This window comes from Arachis stenosperma, chromosome 6, assembly GCF_014773155.1.
Source record: "Arachis stenosperma cultivar V10309 chromosome 6, arast.V10309.gnm1.PFL2, whole genome shotgun sequence".
NCBI lineage: Eukaryota > Viridiplantae > Streptophyta > Magnoliopsida > Fabales > Fabaceae > Arachis > Arachis stenosperma.
Window position 1 is genome coordinate 118,625,274 of NC_080382.1, and position 19,475 is coordinate 118,644,748.

Genomic DNA, 19,475 nt, shown 5'->3' on the forward strand with positions numbered 1-19,475 from the left:
ATTTTATTTTGGATGATTATAACTATGTAGATAATTTAAATTTAATTTTTGCACACAACGACTACAAAAATATAATATAGTATTTAAATTTGGTAAAAAAAATTCCATTTAAAATGATAAAATGATTTTTATTTTGGTGTGTATTTTAGTAATTTTGTATAGATGAATTTTATGATGTTTATAATTTGACGACTAATTTTTGTTTAATTTATTTTTATGACAAATTTTAAATATTTAATAGTTATTTATTTTTATATTTTAAAAATTAAATATTAATTTTTAATTTTTTTTGTAAGGCAAATATTTGTAGGTACTGTATTGAATCTAAATCAAAATTGTTGATTTTCTTATCACATACATAGCAATAGCATAGGCATCTTGTGCTGCTGAGAAGTGAGCACACAATGGCCTGTCGTTCGCCAATCCTCACACAAAAATGAAATGAAAAATCTAACTGATGAATAGGCGACGTAATATTTAATACATCTCGAAGTGGCGCGTGAAGTTGCAACTCTAGTGTTTCTGCTAATACATGAACCGCGATGCAGTCGCACCTTCTGACGGGACCCATCCGCGGTAGCGCTACGGCGTTTCCCTCCGTCGCGGACGCATCTCCCTTCTTCTCTGCCACTCCTCCCATCTCCATCCGCCGGCGTCTCCGCTCGTGGTCCCCATTCATAGCCGCATCATCGTCATCGTCTTCCTCCTCTTCGTCGTCGGCAGCAGCATTCAACGCCACTGGTAGTCAGAGCTTATACGCGGTGCTCGGCGTCCCTATCACCGCCACTGCCGCTGAGATCAAACGCGCTTACCGGCTCCTCGCCCGCAAGGTATTCCGTCAAAATATGATTCTGATGTTGAGATTATTAGTGTTACTGTTACTATTACAATTACTGTTCTTATTTTTCTATCGTTTTGATTTGAATGTTGAATTTGTTAGTACTTGTGAATCTGCAATAGTGCAGGATGCTGTGAATTATGAATCCCTAGGTATTATTTTGATTGTGATTGTGTTTCTCAATTTGTGATGGAACCTTGTGAAAACGTTAATCATTATGAATGATTTAGGGTTTTATTAATCCTTGCTGGCATAATTGGTTACGCGTTTTTAAAGCAATGTAGTACAATAAGGTGGTCTGGCATATTCTTTGCTTAGTATTGTTAAAATATCAGCTTGCAGATATTTAATGTTAATTAAAAAAAAAAAAAGCTTCCGAGTACTTGACCATTTCTGTGTTGAAGTTTTCCAATTCTATGTGCTTGGTAGATGAATGTGAACTGTAGGAATTTTCAGGGCATACATACCCGAGTTTTCTTTTGTCTTAAAACTCAATTTCCATACATTGTTAGTGTATAAAAGAATTTGAGTGATACTACATTACTACATGTACAAGTCTTTTTGACAACCAAGTCCAACCAAGTTGGCCCAACTACAATAAAAACCACTCAAAATGAAACGTGCTCCACTAGCGCACAATTCAAAGAGCTTGCACTATATGTACAAGCCTTTCTACACTCTCTGCTGCATACAAATTTTTATTGGAGAGCATACAAATTTCGAAGTATATAGCACACAAATTTTTGAAATATAGCACACAAAAATTGGAACGTAACACAAACTTATCGATATAGCACACAAATTTTTTAAGCATAGTATACAAATTTTGCTACACCAAAATTTATGTGTATATTCTTTTATTGAGTTCTATTACACCATATCTCATCACATGTGTAAATCAAAGTGAAACAACACACACCCCTTCATTAAGCACACAAGTAATCAAAGCTAATAGCTTGGTAGCTCACACTAATTTGACAGATATCATTAAACAAATCCTGGTTTATCATAGCACACAAATATTTAAATGTAGCATACATTTTTGTTCAGCATAGCACAAAATCCAGAATCATAGAATAACACTAATTTTTCAAACAACTCAATTAAAGAAAACTAAGATCATTATAAATAACCATAATCAAGAAAAAAAAACAAAAATATATACAATAGCACACAAATATCGAGTATAGAAAAACAACATAAGTAATCGAAGCTAATAGCCTGTTAACTCACACTAATTTGTTAGGAATCATTAAACAAATTTTGGTTTATTATATAGCACACAAATATTTAAGCATAGCACACATTTTTGTTCAACATAGCACACAACTACTGAGTATAGAAAAACAATATAAAAGACATTCGTACCTTTTTAATTTCACTCAATAAAGAAGATACATCCAATTCACAAAGAAGAAGAAATTAAACAACAACAACAAGAAGACGTTAGAATAAGAAGAAGAAAGAAGAAGAAGACGATGTTGAAGAAGGAAGAAGAAGAAGAAGAAGAGAAGACAATGGTGGCAGTGGAAGCGGCGGCAGCAACGACGATGGTGGTAGTGGTGGCAGACTTATTGTGCCGACGATGACGATGTTGAAGGAGGAGGAGAAGGAGCATGACTGAAGTTTAAATTTTAATAACTTGGTTAATGAAAACACTTGGACACCTAGCATTTTTGAAAGAATTTTACACATCTAGTTATATATTTTATCCTATCAACGGAAATAGTTACTTTTCACACCAACTACATGAATACTTATCCAAATGAAAGCATTTTGATTGGATGACTTCACTCCATTAGTGCATCCAAATCAAACTCTTCTTAATACTTTCAAAAGTTAGCTGCTTTTACTTTTATCATACATCTCGTAAAAGTGAAATTATATTGAGGAAGTTGTTCATCTGACAATATTTATGACTCATGACTACAGAAAGTCATCTCTGTAGCTTAGATCTACTTCTAACTTTTTTTTAATCTTCATATATTATAGGTTAAAGTAAAATGTTTTCTATTAACGAAAAACAAATAATTGAATAAATTGAAGTACCATTCTAATTATCCCTTTTAACATGGACTCACTTTCCATCTGCGCAAATAACTGTCTTTAAAGTTTAAACCATCTGGGCAACTTGACTCCTGTGCTAACTGCTATTTTATTAAAGGATCAAAGTTAGAGAGAATAATAAATTGCAATATATACTGAGTTTTGCTTGCTTATGTTGTTTAATTTTGTAGATAAGGAGAATTTCGAACCCAAGAAGAGTTCTTGTTACCTCATTTTACCTAATTAACTGAATTGGTTGATGATCTTGCAAGTGTTTCTGATTTTATCTTCTTTATTTTTACCTGAACATACATTTCAGAAAGAAGTATCTTTCAAGTTAGTTATTTATGGCCTAGGTAACATGTCTATAGTTTAGCCATCTGCAAATAACCCAGCTTTATCCATTCTGTTGCTGTGATTGCAGTATCACCCTGATGTTAGCAAAGATTTACAAGCAGCTGAATTGTTCAAGAGCATCCGTCATGCATATGAAGTGAGCAATCATTATTCGACTTTCTTCCTTTATAAAATTATAAGTTTATCACTTTTTGGCAGGGATTTACTGTTATTATACGGTGCTACTGGTTCCCGAAAATTGTTCATAGATCCCAGCAAAGATTTGGAAATGTATTTAGAGATAACACTTCAGTTTTCAAATTCGATTAAGACCACCAAAAAGTAATGGACCTTTTCCTCTGATAAACTTAGTGCAATGAACTGCTTTCTACCATTTTATGAAGTTCTTGCGTTTTTCCTTATGCAAGATGAGGTTTCCTTTTCCTTCGTGCTACTAACAATGTCCTTAAACAGGTACTATCGAATGAAGTAACAAGAATTCAGTATGATAGAGAACTTCAATACAGTCACAAGCCTTACAGAGAAAAATGGAGTCACAGCACTGAGTTTGAAGACCAAGCAAGAATCTATAGGTGGTCCAACCTGAGGAGGAAAATGTATAATGAAAGATACACAGAGCATTACAATGTCGATGAGGGTTACTATACCACTGAAACAGACGAGGAGGAAGATGAAGGAGACTTAGACGAAGAGAGGGGCTCGTTTATTGAAGTGCTTAGATCAGCATTCGTGATTATATTTTTGTTCCAGACGTTAGGGTCCCGCCTTTCTCTCACGTTTAGCAGTGTGATGGCATTGCTGGATGAGAAGTTAGATAATGGATATAAAATTGGTTATATAATAGCATGGATAATGGGCGGAAGGGGTGGCATATTGCTAACAATGTTCTTGTCATTTGCAAGTTGGGTTTGCGGGAAAACCAGTAGTAGTGCAGTGGTACTGGTGATTGTAGCCATGTGGGTCGGCTCCTACCTCTCAAGGTACGCTCCACTTCCTCAAGGTGCTCTGTTAACGCTACTCTATATGTCCATTAAGCTGCAATCTGATCACATATAATGATTGAAGAACTTGTGGTATTTGTACATCCAAATATGGGGGGTGTCAATAGACATCTGACTCAATCCAAGGGTGAAAAACAAGAGTTTAGGACTTTAGATGGAGTATATATCACAGTAAAATCTGATAATGGAGTTGGTCTCGATGTTGTGTGTTGATGTTCAAGAAGAACGTCTCTTAAAACCAATTCTGCTGCTAGCATTTCTTCTGAATTTCTTTGGTTTCTGATTATATCTTTCTTAGGTTGGTGTACATATTTATTCCAGTAAATGTAAATAAATGTTGTAAGTTGTTTTCTGATGGCAAATTAAGTGCAAAAAGGTTGATGATGGTTGGAATATCAATGGCAAACTTAAATCTTGTCTCCTATGATGTCATTTTAGAAAGATTCTGTGTAGTGATTAGCGAAAGTTAAATTCTTGGAAAATGAATATTGATATTATAGCAAAATTATTATAATTCTATAAGCAGGTTCCTTCCCCTTTTTTATATACCCTAGTATAATTGAAACATAAGGGGAATAATTTGAAATACAAGAATTTACAAGCTAGGGGAAACAATATAGCGAAAAAGAGAATTACAGGTTTATGCAGCAATTGATGATAAGCAAGAATTAAGACTGGGGTTGGGTTAGTTCTTATTAACACGTAATTAAGAGCTCTTTACTTCCACATTATCATTTAAGGACCTCAAATTCCTCCAGAGATACTTTCCGCTGGCCATGTCGATGAATACCCAGAATCCATTCTGAATCATCTAAAAACCAAGGAAACAAATGTAGTCAGGACAAAAAAGGATTAGGAAAAAAAAAGGAAAGAAAATAAAGAATGGTGATGATAGAATTGAGGGCACCTTTTTGAAACTTAGATGTTCCTTGTCCTTGTTCTCATGACCGGTGGTGATGTCGCTCTCTGGAGAGGAACTCAGGGTGGTCCATGCAAAATAAGCAGCCAAGATGGCGGAGAAGAAGATCAATATGAACCTTAGAGGGCACATGTCTTGTGAGGAAAAACTGATATGCGTTTTGCAGCAATCGTACGAGAGAAAGAGGGAAAGAAAGATAAAGAGAGAATTGGTTGCAACTTGCAAGCAAGAGTAGAAAGTCAAGAATTGTATGAGAACGCTATATGAGGTTGAGTTGTTTTTTTATGACTAGTACAGTGTTATATAAGTAACACGTTGCGTTTTCTGTTTCTTGTTCCTGACTTGTTCGTTTGGGTTCATTATTATTTAGTATTTACTATTTTTCTTGGCTGCTTTAGGGTATCTATATATGCATTGTTACAACTGACAAACAAAATTTTAACTAGATGCTTAAAGAATCTAACTAGAGGGTGTTTTGAATTGATTCCAAGGGAAATGTAAATCCAAATATATAATTTGTTACTATATTAGAATGGGATCCATTGGATTCTATTGTTAAATATAATTCAGATAATTCAAGATTTTGCTATATTAGTTGGATTCGTTTAACTAATTAAATATTAAAAATAAAAGTAATTCAAGTTGGACCCTAGCGAAGATTTTATCTCAAGATTTCATTTAATTATTTTTCATTACAACTACCGGAAAGAGAAAATGAGGATGTTTGTAATGTCATTCAATGTCCAAAGCCCTAATCCCTTTCCTTTTGAAAAAGAAAGAAAATGAAAACAAGGGATGTTTGCAGATTGCAGTATGAATGGCTTTGCACATTCTCCTTGTTGACTTTGTGCATCCAATGGTGAGCTGCCAGCACCAGTTCGGAGAAATCTTCTACCCTTCTAGATCCTCCAAAGTTGACCAAATCCCTGCCGGGTGCTTGCTGTAGCCCTCACCTACTATCTGACATAGTGTTTGAATAATTAATATTAAAAAATTACTAACAGTATTAATTGTGATTTATTATTATGATAACTACTCAAAGGAAGATGATAAAAATATATTTTTTTAAAATATTTTGTTAAAAAATATGACTTATTTATTTAATCACATATTAAAAAAATAATATTTTTATAACATATTAAAATTTAATCATACAATCTATCATTTAAGAATAAAAAATATTTTTATATGAAGATAACTATAAAATCTTTATAGTAGTATTTATCATTATCATCATCATCATTATTATTATTATTATTATTATTATTATTATTATTATTTTCAGATGGTTTGACAAAAAAATTTCTGATCTAACTAATATTAATAACTTTAAATTATTAATATAAAATATAAATAAAAATTATATATAGAGTAGGAAGGGTGAAAAACATAAAAAAATGGAGAGGTAGATAAGAGAATGTACGAAGAAAGTTTATTAATTTGAGAAGAAAATATTTATTCTCAATTTTAACAAGAGAGTGTTATATGACATATTTTGATTATTAAATTAATTTTTAATATATAATATATAATATAGTTATATTTTTATTTCAATTTTATTATTTTAATTTTATTTTAATTTAATTTAAATATAATTAGAGAATGTCATATTATATATTTTGATTTTAAAATTTGTAATTAATTATTGATAATGATATATAAAAAAGATAGAATAAAAAAAATAAAAAAATTCTTTAATTTTAAAAAAATTAATTTTAATTATAATAAAAAAATAACTTACAATATATTTTAATTATAAAATTAGTACTATATAATAGATACAACTAATATTTAAAGGGCATTACAAATTACAATCATGTCCCCGTTATTTTAAAAATAAATTTCATTGTCCTTTGTCATCACCAATATGCACAATTATTGTATTGCTATTGTTTTGGTTCCCATCATGCAACTAATACAGCCCCCTTCACCTTTACTATCTCACTACTTTAGCGTCCCTATACCACCTCTACTACCACCATACCCATCCACTCTAACCACCAGCCAAGTCCACCACCATTGGTCCCTAATTGAACCGCAAAATAAATTCCCCAAACCAAACCTCGTTCAACCGCAAGGAAAGGATCGGGTTGTAAATTTTAGAAAATTATTATTTTTTGATTTATTTATAAAAAAATATATATTAATTATAATCGTAAATTATGTAGTTACACATACAATTTTTTTTGGCAAATAAGTTTAAACAAATTAATCCTAACTCAACAAAACACATTTATATATCGCGCGCATAAAATCACGTTTTTCTTCTTCTTCTTTTTCCAACTTCTACCAAATATTAAAATCACGCCATTCTTTTTCTTTCTTTTTTTTAGTTGAATGAATGTAGGTTTATCATCTTTCAAGTAATTTTGCGGCTAATTTTTATTTTGGAAAAATATTGGTGATTTTATTAAAAATGAGATTATTTTCTGTAATTATAAGTGGATTTTGCATGTGGAAAGTCAACACGCAGGATGCGTGTTAGACATGTGTCATCATCCTAATAACATGCAGGGTGCGTGTTAGACATGTGGCAACATCCTGGCAACACGCAGGATGCGTGTTGAACACCTTTTTTAATTTTATACACCACAATACTGTAATGCACTTCGAATATCAATATTCAACCAAAACACCATCTTTATCTCCATATTAAAAATAATTTCTGTAATTTTGCAGCATTATGTATTTTTTATTTGATTTTTTTATTTTTATTCTTATTAAGAGAATAAAACAAGAAGAAACTTGAGAAAGTAAAATAAGAAGGAAAAGATGAATAAGAAAAAAAAGATGATGATGACGATGATGAAAAAGAAGTAGCAAAAGAAGAGGAAAAAGAAGAGAAAAAGTTTTGAATTATACAGAACTTATCAGTACAAATATAACGAAATTGCTTAACAATACACATAAATGTCTTAGTTTTAAACCAAAATTTACTACAAATACACAAAAATATTTTTTTTAATGCTGCATTGTTTTCTTTTTTTAATTTCTTTCTTTTTTTTAGTTGAATGAATATAGGTTCATCATCTTCTAAGTAATTTTGAAGCATTATGTGTTTTTTTATTTTTTATTTGATTTTTTTATTTTTATTCTTATTAAAGAGTAAAACAAAAAAAAAACTTGAGAAGGTAAAATAAGAAGGAAAAGATGAATAAGAAAGAAAAAAGATAATGATGATGAAAAAAAGAAGAAGCATAAAAAAGATGAGGAGGGGGAAGAGCAAAAATTTTGAATTATGCAGAATTTATAAGTACTGTTCTTGGGTGAGTAACCTGGACGTAAATCAGCTCCTGAGAGTTAACGCTGAGATGTCGTCTTCAGCACTGAGTTATATACTTAAGAGATCCAAGCTTCTCGTCCAGAGAGATATCACGTCGCAGAGAGTGTGAACAAAGGGGGGAGGGGGAGTGTACCTGTAAAAGACATTCTGATGCTTAAGTTAGTATTGTGAAATTCAAGTTAGTCTGAAAGGTGAGATATCATACCCTTTATAGGCGAAAGGCATAGATCGGCTATATTCCTGGCCGTTGTTGATATTAAAGAATCATTATAATCAGATCGGGGGGGTTACGATATATAGTCGGGAGTTTTATCCCTGGTTCATACGGTTACGCCGAATTATAGCTCATTAAGCCGAGTTATAACGGGTGATGCCGAGTTATGATGCTCGGATTGTAACAACCATATCATAGCCCCCAAACTTATTTTAAGAATTTTTTAATGAAGCAAGTTGAGCTTTTGATGAGCTATGGGGGGTTATGGAACCCCAGTTCAACATACTTTATTAAATATAATAATATGAAAGAGTGTAGTGTTAAATGAAGAGAGAGGAAATTAGTGATTGAATTAAAGAGAAGTTTGCTTTCCCAATGCCGTTTGAACCGTTGAGGGAATTGATGGGACGGTTTTGATAGAACCCCAATGGTCAAGGCGTTTAGGTAACTGCTTGGAAAACTAATGGTTTTTCCCAAGTCATGATTTCACTTTAGGTTAAGTGTTTGCATTACAGAGTTTGTTGGAAATGAGTAAAAGAGGTACGCCTTTGATTTTCATTTTCTCTGTTCTTGCCTCTTCATTTTTGTTGGTTTTGATTTTGAAAATGGGTTTTGAGAAGGAGAAAGAGAGAAAAGAAAAGGTGGATTGGTCATATCAATGGGTTAGCGATGACGTGAAAACTCGAGCTTCCTTGTTTACTGATTTTGAGGCTGTGAAAGAAATAGATTTAAAGAAGATAGTCAGGGTAGGATATGGGTTGTGTGTGGAGCTGTTATCTTGTTCTAGTGAGGACCGTGTGTTCCATAGGGGAGAGTGTTATGAGTTTTTTTACATGCATAGTTGTGTCTTAGAGGAGTTGAAAGTGAAGCTTCTTTTCTCTGATTTTGAATGTCAAGTGTTAAATCAGTTGAAATGTGCTCCCTCTCAACTTCACTCTAGTGGTTGGGCATTTTTTCGAAACTTTGAGGTTCTAATGGAGTATTTGGAAGAAGAACCTTCGCTGGAGTTGTTCTTCTCGATGTTCCAGGCCAAAGATGTTTGGAAGGGGGGTTTAGTCAATCTTAATAGCTCTCCTGGGTTTGATGTTTCAAGTTGTATAAGTCTTCGTTCAAGGATTTCAAAGAAATATATTTGAAGGTTAGAAGTGTTGAAGATGATTTTCCCTTCTATTTAGATCAGGACTTAAGGGAGAGGTTTCCTTTATGGTGGTGCTCGAAACCCCAAAATATCCTCGGATTTGAAACGATAAGCCCGAGAATTGAGTATGTGATTGAGTATTTGGTTGAAGTCGTCAATCGAAAAGAGTTGATATCAGTTTTTGATTTTGTTGCAATGGGATGATAATAGACAAGCTGTGATAGATTACTTAGGTATACTTTCTTGTGTTTGGAAAAATGGTTTTGTAGGCCCTTTTATGTTGATATGTTTTGGTAATGGATAGATTTTTGTGTTTTTTTAGGTTAAAAATACCTAGAGTATCCGTGCCTACGTTGAGAGCGCGGGTGAAGAGCAAAAATTTGGGTAAAGAAGGATCCTCCTCCAAACTTGAGAAGGGGACTGCTGTAGGATAGGTTAATCAACCTCTCCCAAGACGGAAGAAGGTGATTTTGAAGAAAACGAAGTTGGACATGGTTAATTTGTCCGAGGAATCGGACGAGGGTGGGAATGAAGTGTCTGTTGAGAAAATTCATAAGTTTATGAATAATCATAAGAAACTGCATGTCACCATTGATCATAATGATGGGTTGTCTGTTTGGGGGAGCGACTTCCCATTCATGGTCGTTGCCGATGATTTCGTCTGATGTGGCTTTGGCGAATGAGGTTGGGGATGTCGTTGTTGGTCAGTATATGTAGGTATTGACTTTATTTTGAGCTTTGTTTTGATGTTTAGTACTCTGTCTAGTGTTTTGAGTTCTGGTTGTTTGCTGTTTTAGGTTCTTGGTTTGCGATTGGCTAGTTTAGGTCGCAGTCAGGAGCTTAAGCATAAAAAGCTTCTCGGACAGAAAGAAGATCCGAGTTTCTTGAAAGAGGAGTTGGTTTTGAAAAAGAGCACTATTACAGAGCTGGAAGCTAAATTGACTGAGAGTGACAAGGAGCTCAAGTTAATGAGGAAAAATTATACGAAGGAAATTGAGGACTTGAAAAAGAAAGATGCTGATCTTTCAAATATGGAAGCTTGGGTGATTGAGGTCACTGTCCAATTAAAGGGTATGGAAAAGAGTAAAGAGACAGAAATACTGGATTCATTTGTTGAGGGTTTCGAGCGGGCATCCCTCCAGGCAAAGTTTTTGGCACCTGATTTTGACTTTTCTGAGATGGATCCGGGGAAAATTGTTCGGGATGGAGAGATGGTGGAAGACGATGGAGCGGCCGAGGATGAAGATGAAAATGTTCAGTATTTGTGTATTTAAACTTTTTTATTTTGCTTACAGTAGTAGTTGATGGATTGATTTCCTTGTTGGAAAGTTTTTTTACTATTTATACTCTGGCATTTGTTTTGCTGATTAAAAAGGCAGTTTATTTGATAATAGTTTGATAATTTTACATATATGCGTTGTTTGATAGTTTGTTGAAGTTGTTTGGAATTCATTTACTTTGAATGTGCGCACAACTGAATGTTTGTTTGGTTAGGTATCTCTTCATGGATACTAATTGAAATTTTGGTAATGTAACCATAGTTTGGTTTATTTGATGGATTGATAATCCATAAGTTGTGAATTGAAGTCCAGATAAATAGTGATGGTTTGCTGATTGTAAAATGTAGAAGTAATACAAAAACAAATAGAAAATATGCATAATATTGATTGACCTTTGTATACAAAGGTGCAGGTAGACAAGCCTCGTTAAAACTATTCCAAGCAAAACCTATTTTGGGAAAAATCTTGTGAGTAGGAAAAAACGTACAAGCCTGGCCTTGACTTTTAACTGTAATAATGTTTTAAAGAGGAAACATTCCAAGTATTGGGTAAATTTGTACCATCTAGAGATTGTAGCCGATAAGCTCCATTTCCGAGCACTTCAATAACTCGGAAGGGGCCTTCCCAGTTTGTGGCGAGCTTTCCATGTGAAGATGGATTCATTGCTTATTCTGTTTTGCGAATAACCAAGTCATCTGTTTGAAATGATCAGGGATGGACCTTTTTGTTATGGCGCCGAGCTATGATCTATTGTGATGCTCGGTGTCAAAGAGTGGCGACATTTCTGGTTTCTTCAAGTGTATCGAGATCTATTTGCCGAGCTTCATTGTGGTCGTCAATTTAAGTTCTTATGGATGACTGAGATACTTCTAAGGGTATCATAGCTTCAGATTTGTATACTAACCGAAAAGGTGTTTCTTTTGTTGTTGAGTGGATTATGGTGTTGTAACCCCATACTACTTCTGGTATTAATTCAGCCCAAAGGCCTTTTGCATCATCTAGTTTCTTGTGTAGAGCGTGCAAGACGACCTTATTGTTGGCTTCTGCTAGGCCGTTTGTTTGTGGGTGTTCGACCAAGGACAAGTGATGTTTGATTTTAAGATTCTACAAAAAAGAGGAAAACTTATGATCGGCAAACTGGCGACCATTATCAATGATAATGTGTCGAGGTATGCCGAATCTGTAAATAATATTCTTCCATATAAAGGAGATCATTTGTTCCAATGTTATTTTGGCTAGGGATTGGGCTTTTATTCATTTTGAAAAGTAATCGATTGCGATAATAAGAAATTTTACCTGCCCCTTTGCAAGGGAAAAAGGGCCGAGGATATCGAGCCCCCAATAATTGAAAGGCCAACTTATCTTGTAATTGTGGAGTTCCTCAACTGGAAGGTTTGTGATTGGGCTGTGTTTTTGGCAATTGTCACAATGTTTGACTTTGTTGTTACAATCTTGTTGTAAAGTTATCCAAAAGAAGCCAGCACGTAGTATTTTGGATCAGAATCTTCTAGCTCTAACATGAGTGCCACATATACCCTCATGTGCTTCGGCAAGTGCAAGTTCGGCCTCCGACCTGGAAAGACATTTTAGAAGGGGCCGATTAAAGCCTTGCCTATATAGAGAATTATTATATATGGTAAAAAAGATGCCTGCCGGCAAAATCGCCGAGCATTAGTAATTTTGTCTGGAATTATTCCAGTCTTAAGATATTCTATGTAGGGTGTACGCCAATCTTCTTCCTGTGTAGCACTTAGAATTTTGGTTAGTTTTATGCTTGGTTCGTGTAGCACAGATTGATATAAAGTAGAGACTGGTGTTTGTGCGAGCTTAGATAAGATATCAGCTCAGCTGTTGTGCTCACGAGGTATGTGAAGGACCTCAATTTTTGAGAAGTTAGAAATAATGTTTTTGACAATATCCAAATATTTTGCTAATAGATGGTCCTTCACTTGAAAGAAACTATTTACCTGTTGGACGACTAGCAGAGAGTCACAGTATACCTTTAAGTCTGAAATTTTAAGTTAGCTGCGAGCCTTAGACCTGCAATTAGAGCTTCATATTCTGTTTGATTGTTGCTCGCCTTGAAAGAGAGGTGTAGGGAATGTTCCAGGTCTATACCATTTCCATCTTCAAGTAAGACCCCGGCCCCACAACCTTGGGGATTGGATGCTCCATCCACATATAAAGTCCACTGTGTTGGATTGTTTTTCGAGCTTCGTATGGTGAATTTGGTTATAAAATCAGCAATATACTGAGACTTTGTTGGATCTCGGCTTTGGTATCTAATGTCAAACTCGGAGAGTTCTACAGACCATTTTACAAGTCGGTCAGCCAGCTCTGGTTTTTGTAACACTTGCCTTAATGGCTGATCAGTTCGGATGTGAACTATGTGGCTTTGAAAATAAGGTCGGAGACGCCAAGCTGAGAAAACTAAAGTCAAAGCTAATTTTTTGATCTTTAAATAGCAGAGCTCGGCATGCTGTAAGGATTTACTGATGAAGTAAATTGGCTGTTGCTGTTTGTTTCTTTCTATGACAAGAACAGAACTTATTGCTCAGTCAGTGACAGATAAATATAAATAAAACTCTTCTCCCCAAAGGGGTTTCTGTAAAATTGGTGGTTTTGAGAGAATGCTTTGTATGCTAGTAAAAGCCCCTTCACATTCATTAGTCCAATTAAAGTTGTTTTTCTATTTTAGGGTTTGGAAAAAACAGAAAGATTTAGATGCTAAATAAGGCAGGAATCTAGATAATGCTGCAAGTCTCCCTGTTAGTCGTTGGACTTCTTTGATTGTCTGTGGGCTTGGCATGTCTAATATAGCTCGGTATTTCTCTGGATTGGCTTCAATTCCTTGGTTAGTGAGCATGAAGCCGATGAATTTACCTCCCTGTACTCTGAAGGCGCATTTCTCTGGATTGACTCTCATATTGTAATGTCGTATTTGGTTGAAGATTTCTAAGAGGTCGTCGAGGTAGTTGTGGCCGAGCTTTGTTTTGGCCACCATATCGTCGACGTAAACTTCGAGGTTCTTGCCGATTTGATTAGTGAATACCTTGTCTATAAGACGTTGGTATGTTGCCCCTGCATTCTTAAGTCCAAAAGGCATAACTTTATAACAGTAATTTCCATATTCAGTAATAAATGCTATTTTATTTTTATTAGAAGGATGCATTAGAATCTGGTTATAACCAGAATATGCATCCATGAAGCTTAATGTTTGATACCCTAAAGCATTATCTACTAAACAGTCAATAGAGGGTAAGGGATATGAATCTTTTGGGCATACTTTGTTGAGAAGGGTGAAATCAACACACATGCACCATTTACCGTTATACTTTTTTACCATGACAACGTTTGCCAGCCATGTTGTGAAACGGATTTCTTGGATGAAGCCAGCATTGATCAGTTTTTTGGTTTCCTCTAGGGATGCCTATTTCTTTTTGAGACCGAGGTTCCTTTTTTTTGTGCTACTGGTCAAAATGACGGATCTAGTGCTAGTTTGTGTGAAATTACTGATGAACTAATGCCATGCATGTCAGCAGGTGTCCAGGCAAAGAGATTAGCATGTTGTTGTAGAAACTTTTGAAATGAAGCTTTCTCTGTCGAGCTAAGACTGGTTCCTACATAAGTGAATTTTTTAGTATCATTGTTAAGATAAACCTTCTCTAAGTCCTCAGTTGGGGTTGGTCTTTCGATAGCCTTGGCCCTTGGGTCAAGATCGGCAAGGGCTGGGAGTTCGGCCGAGTTGCAGATGTTATTTACATGCGGACCCATAGGTCAGTTGTGTCTTCTCAAACTGATGTTATAACACTTGCGAGTTTCATGATTGTCACTGTGAATAGTCGCAATGAGTTCTTCCTGCACAGGAAACTTAACACAAAGATGAATTGCAGATACTATAGTGCCGAACCGATTTAAAAAAGGTCGGCTAAGCATTAAATTATATGGACTAAAATAGTCGACAATTAAATATTGGACATATGAAGTTTTTGATAATGGAAGCTCACCCAGTGTGGTTTGTAACCACACAGATCCCATCACCAATACTCGTTCCCCTGAAAAACCGACAAGATCTTCAGTGGAAGGTTGAAGGATGTTGTCGGCTTAGCTTCATTTTCAGAAAAGTAGAGTAGAAAAGGATGTTGGCACTGCTTCCTGGATCCAATAGCACTTTACGTACTAAAAGGTCTCCTAGCTGAATGGTAATGACGACCAAGTCGTCTAAATTTGTGGTATTGGTGTTGAGATCAGAGTCCTGGAAGGTCACTTGAGGATAATATGAGGGTGTTTGATTGTTGCTGAAGTTTCCTTCCACCAATAGCATAGCTCGGTAGGAGCGCTTCCTTGCCGAGTTTGTATCTCCTCCACCTGCAAAACCCCCCAAAAATACAGTTAATAATTCCTCATGGTTGATTAGGGTGGCTTGAGGTTGTCCGTTCTTTGCCACGGAAGTGTTGTCCTGCCGAGGAATTGTCAGCATGAAACGGGGAATGCCTTTGCATGTGACCATTGATATATGTCCAAGTGACCCTGCCGAGCTAGTCGCTGATAAACCACAATTTTATGGTTTATCTTGTATTGAATTCGGTGGATTTTATCAACTTTTCTCACACTTATTCATTAAAATAGCATGGTTTTGTAATTCTTCCTAATTTGTGCTTAATGATTGAAAACATGCTTTTTAGGCTTTTAAAGTGATAAATTTAATTCACTTTTCTCCCATTCGATGCATTGATATGTTTGTTTGAGTGATTTAAGGTTTTGAAGGCAAGAATGGCTTCAAAGAAATGGAAGAAAAGCATGCAAAGTGGAGAATTCATGAAGAAATGAGAATTTGCATAATTTAGAACGACGCGTATACGTGGCCCATGCTGCATGCGTACGCGTATACGTGAAGAAAATCTGTCAGGCAACACGTATACATGACCCACGCGTACGCGTGACATCTGTCACGGTACCTCATTAAAGAAACAAGCTGGGGGCAATTTCTTAGGTCACCCAGGCCCAGATCCAACTCATTTTCTGATGCTATTAAACCCAAGGATTGAGGAGGATGAAGCAAGTAGTCATAATTTTAGTTTTTACCATGTTTTAGGTTAGAATTCTAGAGAGAAAAGCTCTCTCTTTTCTCTAGAAATTAAGATTTTAGATTACTTCTTTTCATAGATTTAGGTTTCAATTATTGTTTTGATTTAGTTTTCTTCACTATTTCTTGTTCTTACACCTTTGCTCACTTCACTTAGTTTTATTTGTTATTTTCTTTATTTTGTTATTTTTATGTTTATGAACTCTTGTTAGTTTTGGTCTTTATTAATGCAATTTATATTTTCATGTTATTATTGCTTTCTTTAGTTGTTATTGTTAATTTCTTGCAATTGGTAGTTGTTAGATTTTATTATTCTTGCAATTTTGTCTTACTTTTCTTTAATGCCTTCCAAGTGTTTGATAAAATGCTTGGTTGAATTTTAGTATAGAATTTTGTGTTCTTGTCTTGGGATGGTAACTTGGTTGACCTTGAGTTACTAATGTCCAAGTGATTGATAATTTATTTCCGTTGACACTAGCTTTCAATAAATTAATTAGTGAATGGCTAGGACTTATGGACTAGGATTAATTAAGCTCACTTGATTTTCCTCTAATTTTGGGGATGACAAAGTGGGAGTGATCCTTGTAATTATCATATTGTAGTTAGTAACAAGGATAGTGATTCTTAACCATCAACCCTTGCCAAGACCTTTTTACCATTTGAGTTTCATTTACTTTCTTGAAATTTACTTTCTTGTTCATCATTCAAAAACCCAAAAATACCTTTTCATAACCAATAATATGCACACTTCCCTGTAATTCCTTAAGAGACGGCCCAAGGTTTAAATACTCTCGATTTTTATTGGGTTTGCACTGTGACAAATAAATTAAACTTTGATTGAGGGTTGTTTGTTGGTTTGGACTATACTTACAATGAAGTTCTTTTCTCTTGAGAAATTCTAGACCGACATTAATCCTCTATCAATCACTCTAGGAGGTCCTTGGCGATAACCTATTCGTCAATAGTGTGTCTGTGCTTCTGATGGAAAGTGTAATATTTGGATTTGTCGATATTTTTTGTCTCTTGATAGCTGTCGGCTTTTTGCGGAGGTTTGATCATCTTGGAGTTGAGGATTTTTTGATGATGTCATCCCTCTTTGTATTGAATTGGGTATACGACTCATAACGAGGGGTTAGCTTGAAATTTTTCTTGTTGTCCCGAGGTATATCCTCGTCTTTACACTAAGGTTTGTCCCCTTTCGACCTTGTCGAAGCTCCTCAATATCCATTTGTCCTTTTGCTTTTTTTCAGAACTTGGCCAGGGCCTTCGGCTTGGTTATTGCGATTGTGTCTTAGAATTTTCCTGGTCAGAGTCCACTCTTGATGGCGTGCAAATACACCTCAGGGTGGAAATCTGGTATGTTCATGGCAATTTTTGTAAAGAGAGTCATGTAGTCCTTCAAACTTTCATTCTGGTCTTGTTTGATTGTGTTCAGGTAGTCCAAGTCATGTAAGTAGATTGCGGATCCAGCAAAGTGATCCTCAAAAAGTTTCGTTAGCTGTCGAAAATGAGAGATAGAATCTGTAGGCAAAGAACAAAACCAATCAAGTGCAGGGTCGTCTAAATAAGATGGAAAACAACGACATAAGACGAAATCGGAAGCACCATTTACGATCATTATGGATTTGAAATTTTTGAGGTATTTCTTCGGGTCTCCTAACCCATCGAAAGGGGTTAAGGTTGGCGGGAGAGTGAATATTTTTGGTAACTCGAAATTCATAACTTTGGTTGTGAATGGCCCCACAGAGTTTTCAGGCTCGGTATTCTCGTTTTTTGGTTGCCTGTCCTCGTTTTGCGGGGGCCGAGCTTCTTCATTCCGTGGAGGCCGAGCATCTTCAACTCGAATTGTCTCAAAAATGTGCGTTGGATCATATTGGTGCTCTTTGTTCTCTGGTTGTTCACGGCGATCATTATTGTTATCAATCCGAGTCTTCGCTAATGCAGCAATCTAATTTATCATTCTTTGATTTTCCTCTGTCATGCATTGGTTTGCCTCTGCCATTCATTGGTTGGCTTGTTGTAACTCAGTTACCGTCCGAAGAAGTTCAGATGGTGTAGGTGGAGGCGTGTCAGCCATGGATGACAGTACTGAGACTGATAAAAAAGGAAAGGCTTTATGTTTTCGTCCCCACAGACGGCACCAATTATTTTTGGGTGAGTAACCTGGACGTAACTCGGCTCCTGAGAGTCAACGCCGAGCTGTCGTTTTCAACGTTGAGTTATATACTTAAGAGATATAAGCTTCTCGTCCAGAGAGATATCACGTCGCAGAGTGTGTGAACAAAGGGGGGAGGGGTGTGTACCTACAAAAGACACTCCAATGCTTAAGTTAGTATTGTGAAATTCAAGTTAGTCTGAAAGGTGAGATATCATACCTTTCATAGGAAAAAGGCATAGATCGGCTATATTCCTGGCCATTGTTGATATTGAAGAATCATTATGATCATATCAGGGGGTTCCGATATATAGTCGGGCATTTTATCCCTGGTTCATACGGTTACGCCGAATTATAGCTCATTAAGGTGAGTTGTAACGGGTAATACCTAGTTATGATGCTCAGATTATAACAGCCATATCAAGTACAAATTATATTTATGTCACAAATATAATTTGCGTGGCAGTAGCTAATCCGTCACAAATTATATTTTGCGACAGGTTAGCGATAATTTTACGACTTTTTGTGGTAGCTAATCGGCCAGATATATTCTTGTTGTGATGGGAATTCGTGAAATCTTTACAGGTGGATACCTGTCCACGTGAAATGGACTGGGACAAGGACATAGGTACCCTTTTCATGGAGCCCGTTAAATCTATGTAAATATAAAATTACTGATATATATATATATATATATATATATATATATATATATATATATATATATATATATATATATATCTTAAATTTAGTAATCCTAATTCTTGTCTCAAATTCAAACTTTTTTTTCTTCTAAACTCATCTTTAGCCTTGATTTTGTATCTCTCTCTAACTCACTTTCTCTACCTTTTAAATTCGTCATTACGTCGCTCAGTCTCATCCTAAAAAATTATATTATATTATTATATTGGAAGATATTTTTATATTTTTTTTTGAAATGTTAATTTTTATAATGAATATATTATGAGTTGTGTTGAATTATATTGAATAGATTATTTATGATTATTATATTATAGTTTTTTTTTGTTAATTTTTTTTCAAAATTTTTTAAAGAATACCCATAGATAACCTTAGGTATCTGCATTAGCTAAGGGAATAATTAAATAGGAACTTGCGACGAAGATGGAGAAGGGACGTCGAGTATTTTTTTTAAATGGG

The 19,475-nt window shown here is 35.1% G+C and overlaps 2 protein-coding genes across 2 annotated transcripts; one reads left to right on the forward strand and one right to left on the reverse strand.

Annotated features, from left to right (window-relative positions):
• Positions 1–334: 334 nt before the first annotated feature.
• Positions 335–4,684, forward strand: LOC130932615 (uncharacterized). Its single transcript, XM_057861973.1, has 3 exons — positions 335–830; positions 3,309–3,377; positions 3,695–4,684. Exons 1-3 carry the CDS (start codon positions 543–545, stop codon positions 4,295–4,297), a joined length of 960 nt encoding a protein of 319 aa, XP_057717956.1. The 5' UTR covers positions 335–542; the 3' UTR covers positions 4,298–4,684.
• Positions 4,685–4,713: 29 nt separating this feature from the next.
• Positions 4,714–5,444, reverse strand: LOC130932617 (uncharacterized). Its single transcript, XM_057861975.1, has 2 exons — positions 5,150–5,444; positions 4,714–5,053 (listed from the first exon to the last, which is right to left on the reverse strand). Exons 1-2 carry the CDS (start codon positions 5,291–5,293, stop codon positions 4,949–4,951), a joined length of 249 nt encoding a protein of 82 aa, XP_057717958.1. The 5' UTR covers positions 5,294–5,444; the 3' UTR covers positions 4,714–4,948.
• Between the last annotated feature and the right edge of the window lie 14,031 nt (positions 5,445–19,475).

Excerpts from the sequence above, each read along its gene's own strand:
- LOC130932615 (XM_057861973.1), top strand. The coding sequence starts at position 543 with ATGCAGTCGCACCTTCTGACGGGACCCATCCGCGGTAGCGCTACGGCG. Across the intron at positions 831-3,308 it reads ACCGGCTCCTCGCCCGCAAG|TATCACCCTGATGTTAGCAA; the intron begins GTATTCCGTCAA and ends CTGTGATTGCAG. Across the intron at positions 3,378-3,694 it reads GCATCCGTCATGCATATGAA|GTACTATCGAATGAAGTAAC; the intron begins GTGAGCAATCAT and ends GTCCTTAAACAG.
- LOC130932617 (XM_057861975.1), bottom strand. The coding sequence starts at position 5,293 with ATGTGCCCTCTAAGGTTCATATTGATCTTCTTCTCCGCCATCTTGGCT. Across the intron at positions 5,054-5,149 it reads AACATCTAAGTTTCAAAAAG|ATGATTCAGAATGGATTCTG; the intron begins GTGCCCTCAATT and ends CTTGGTTTTTAG.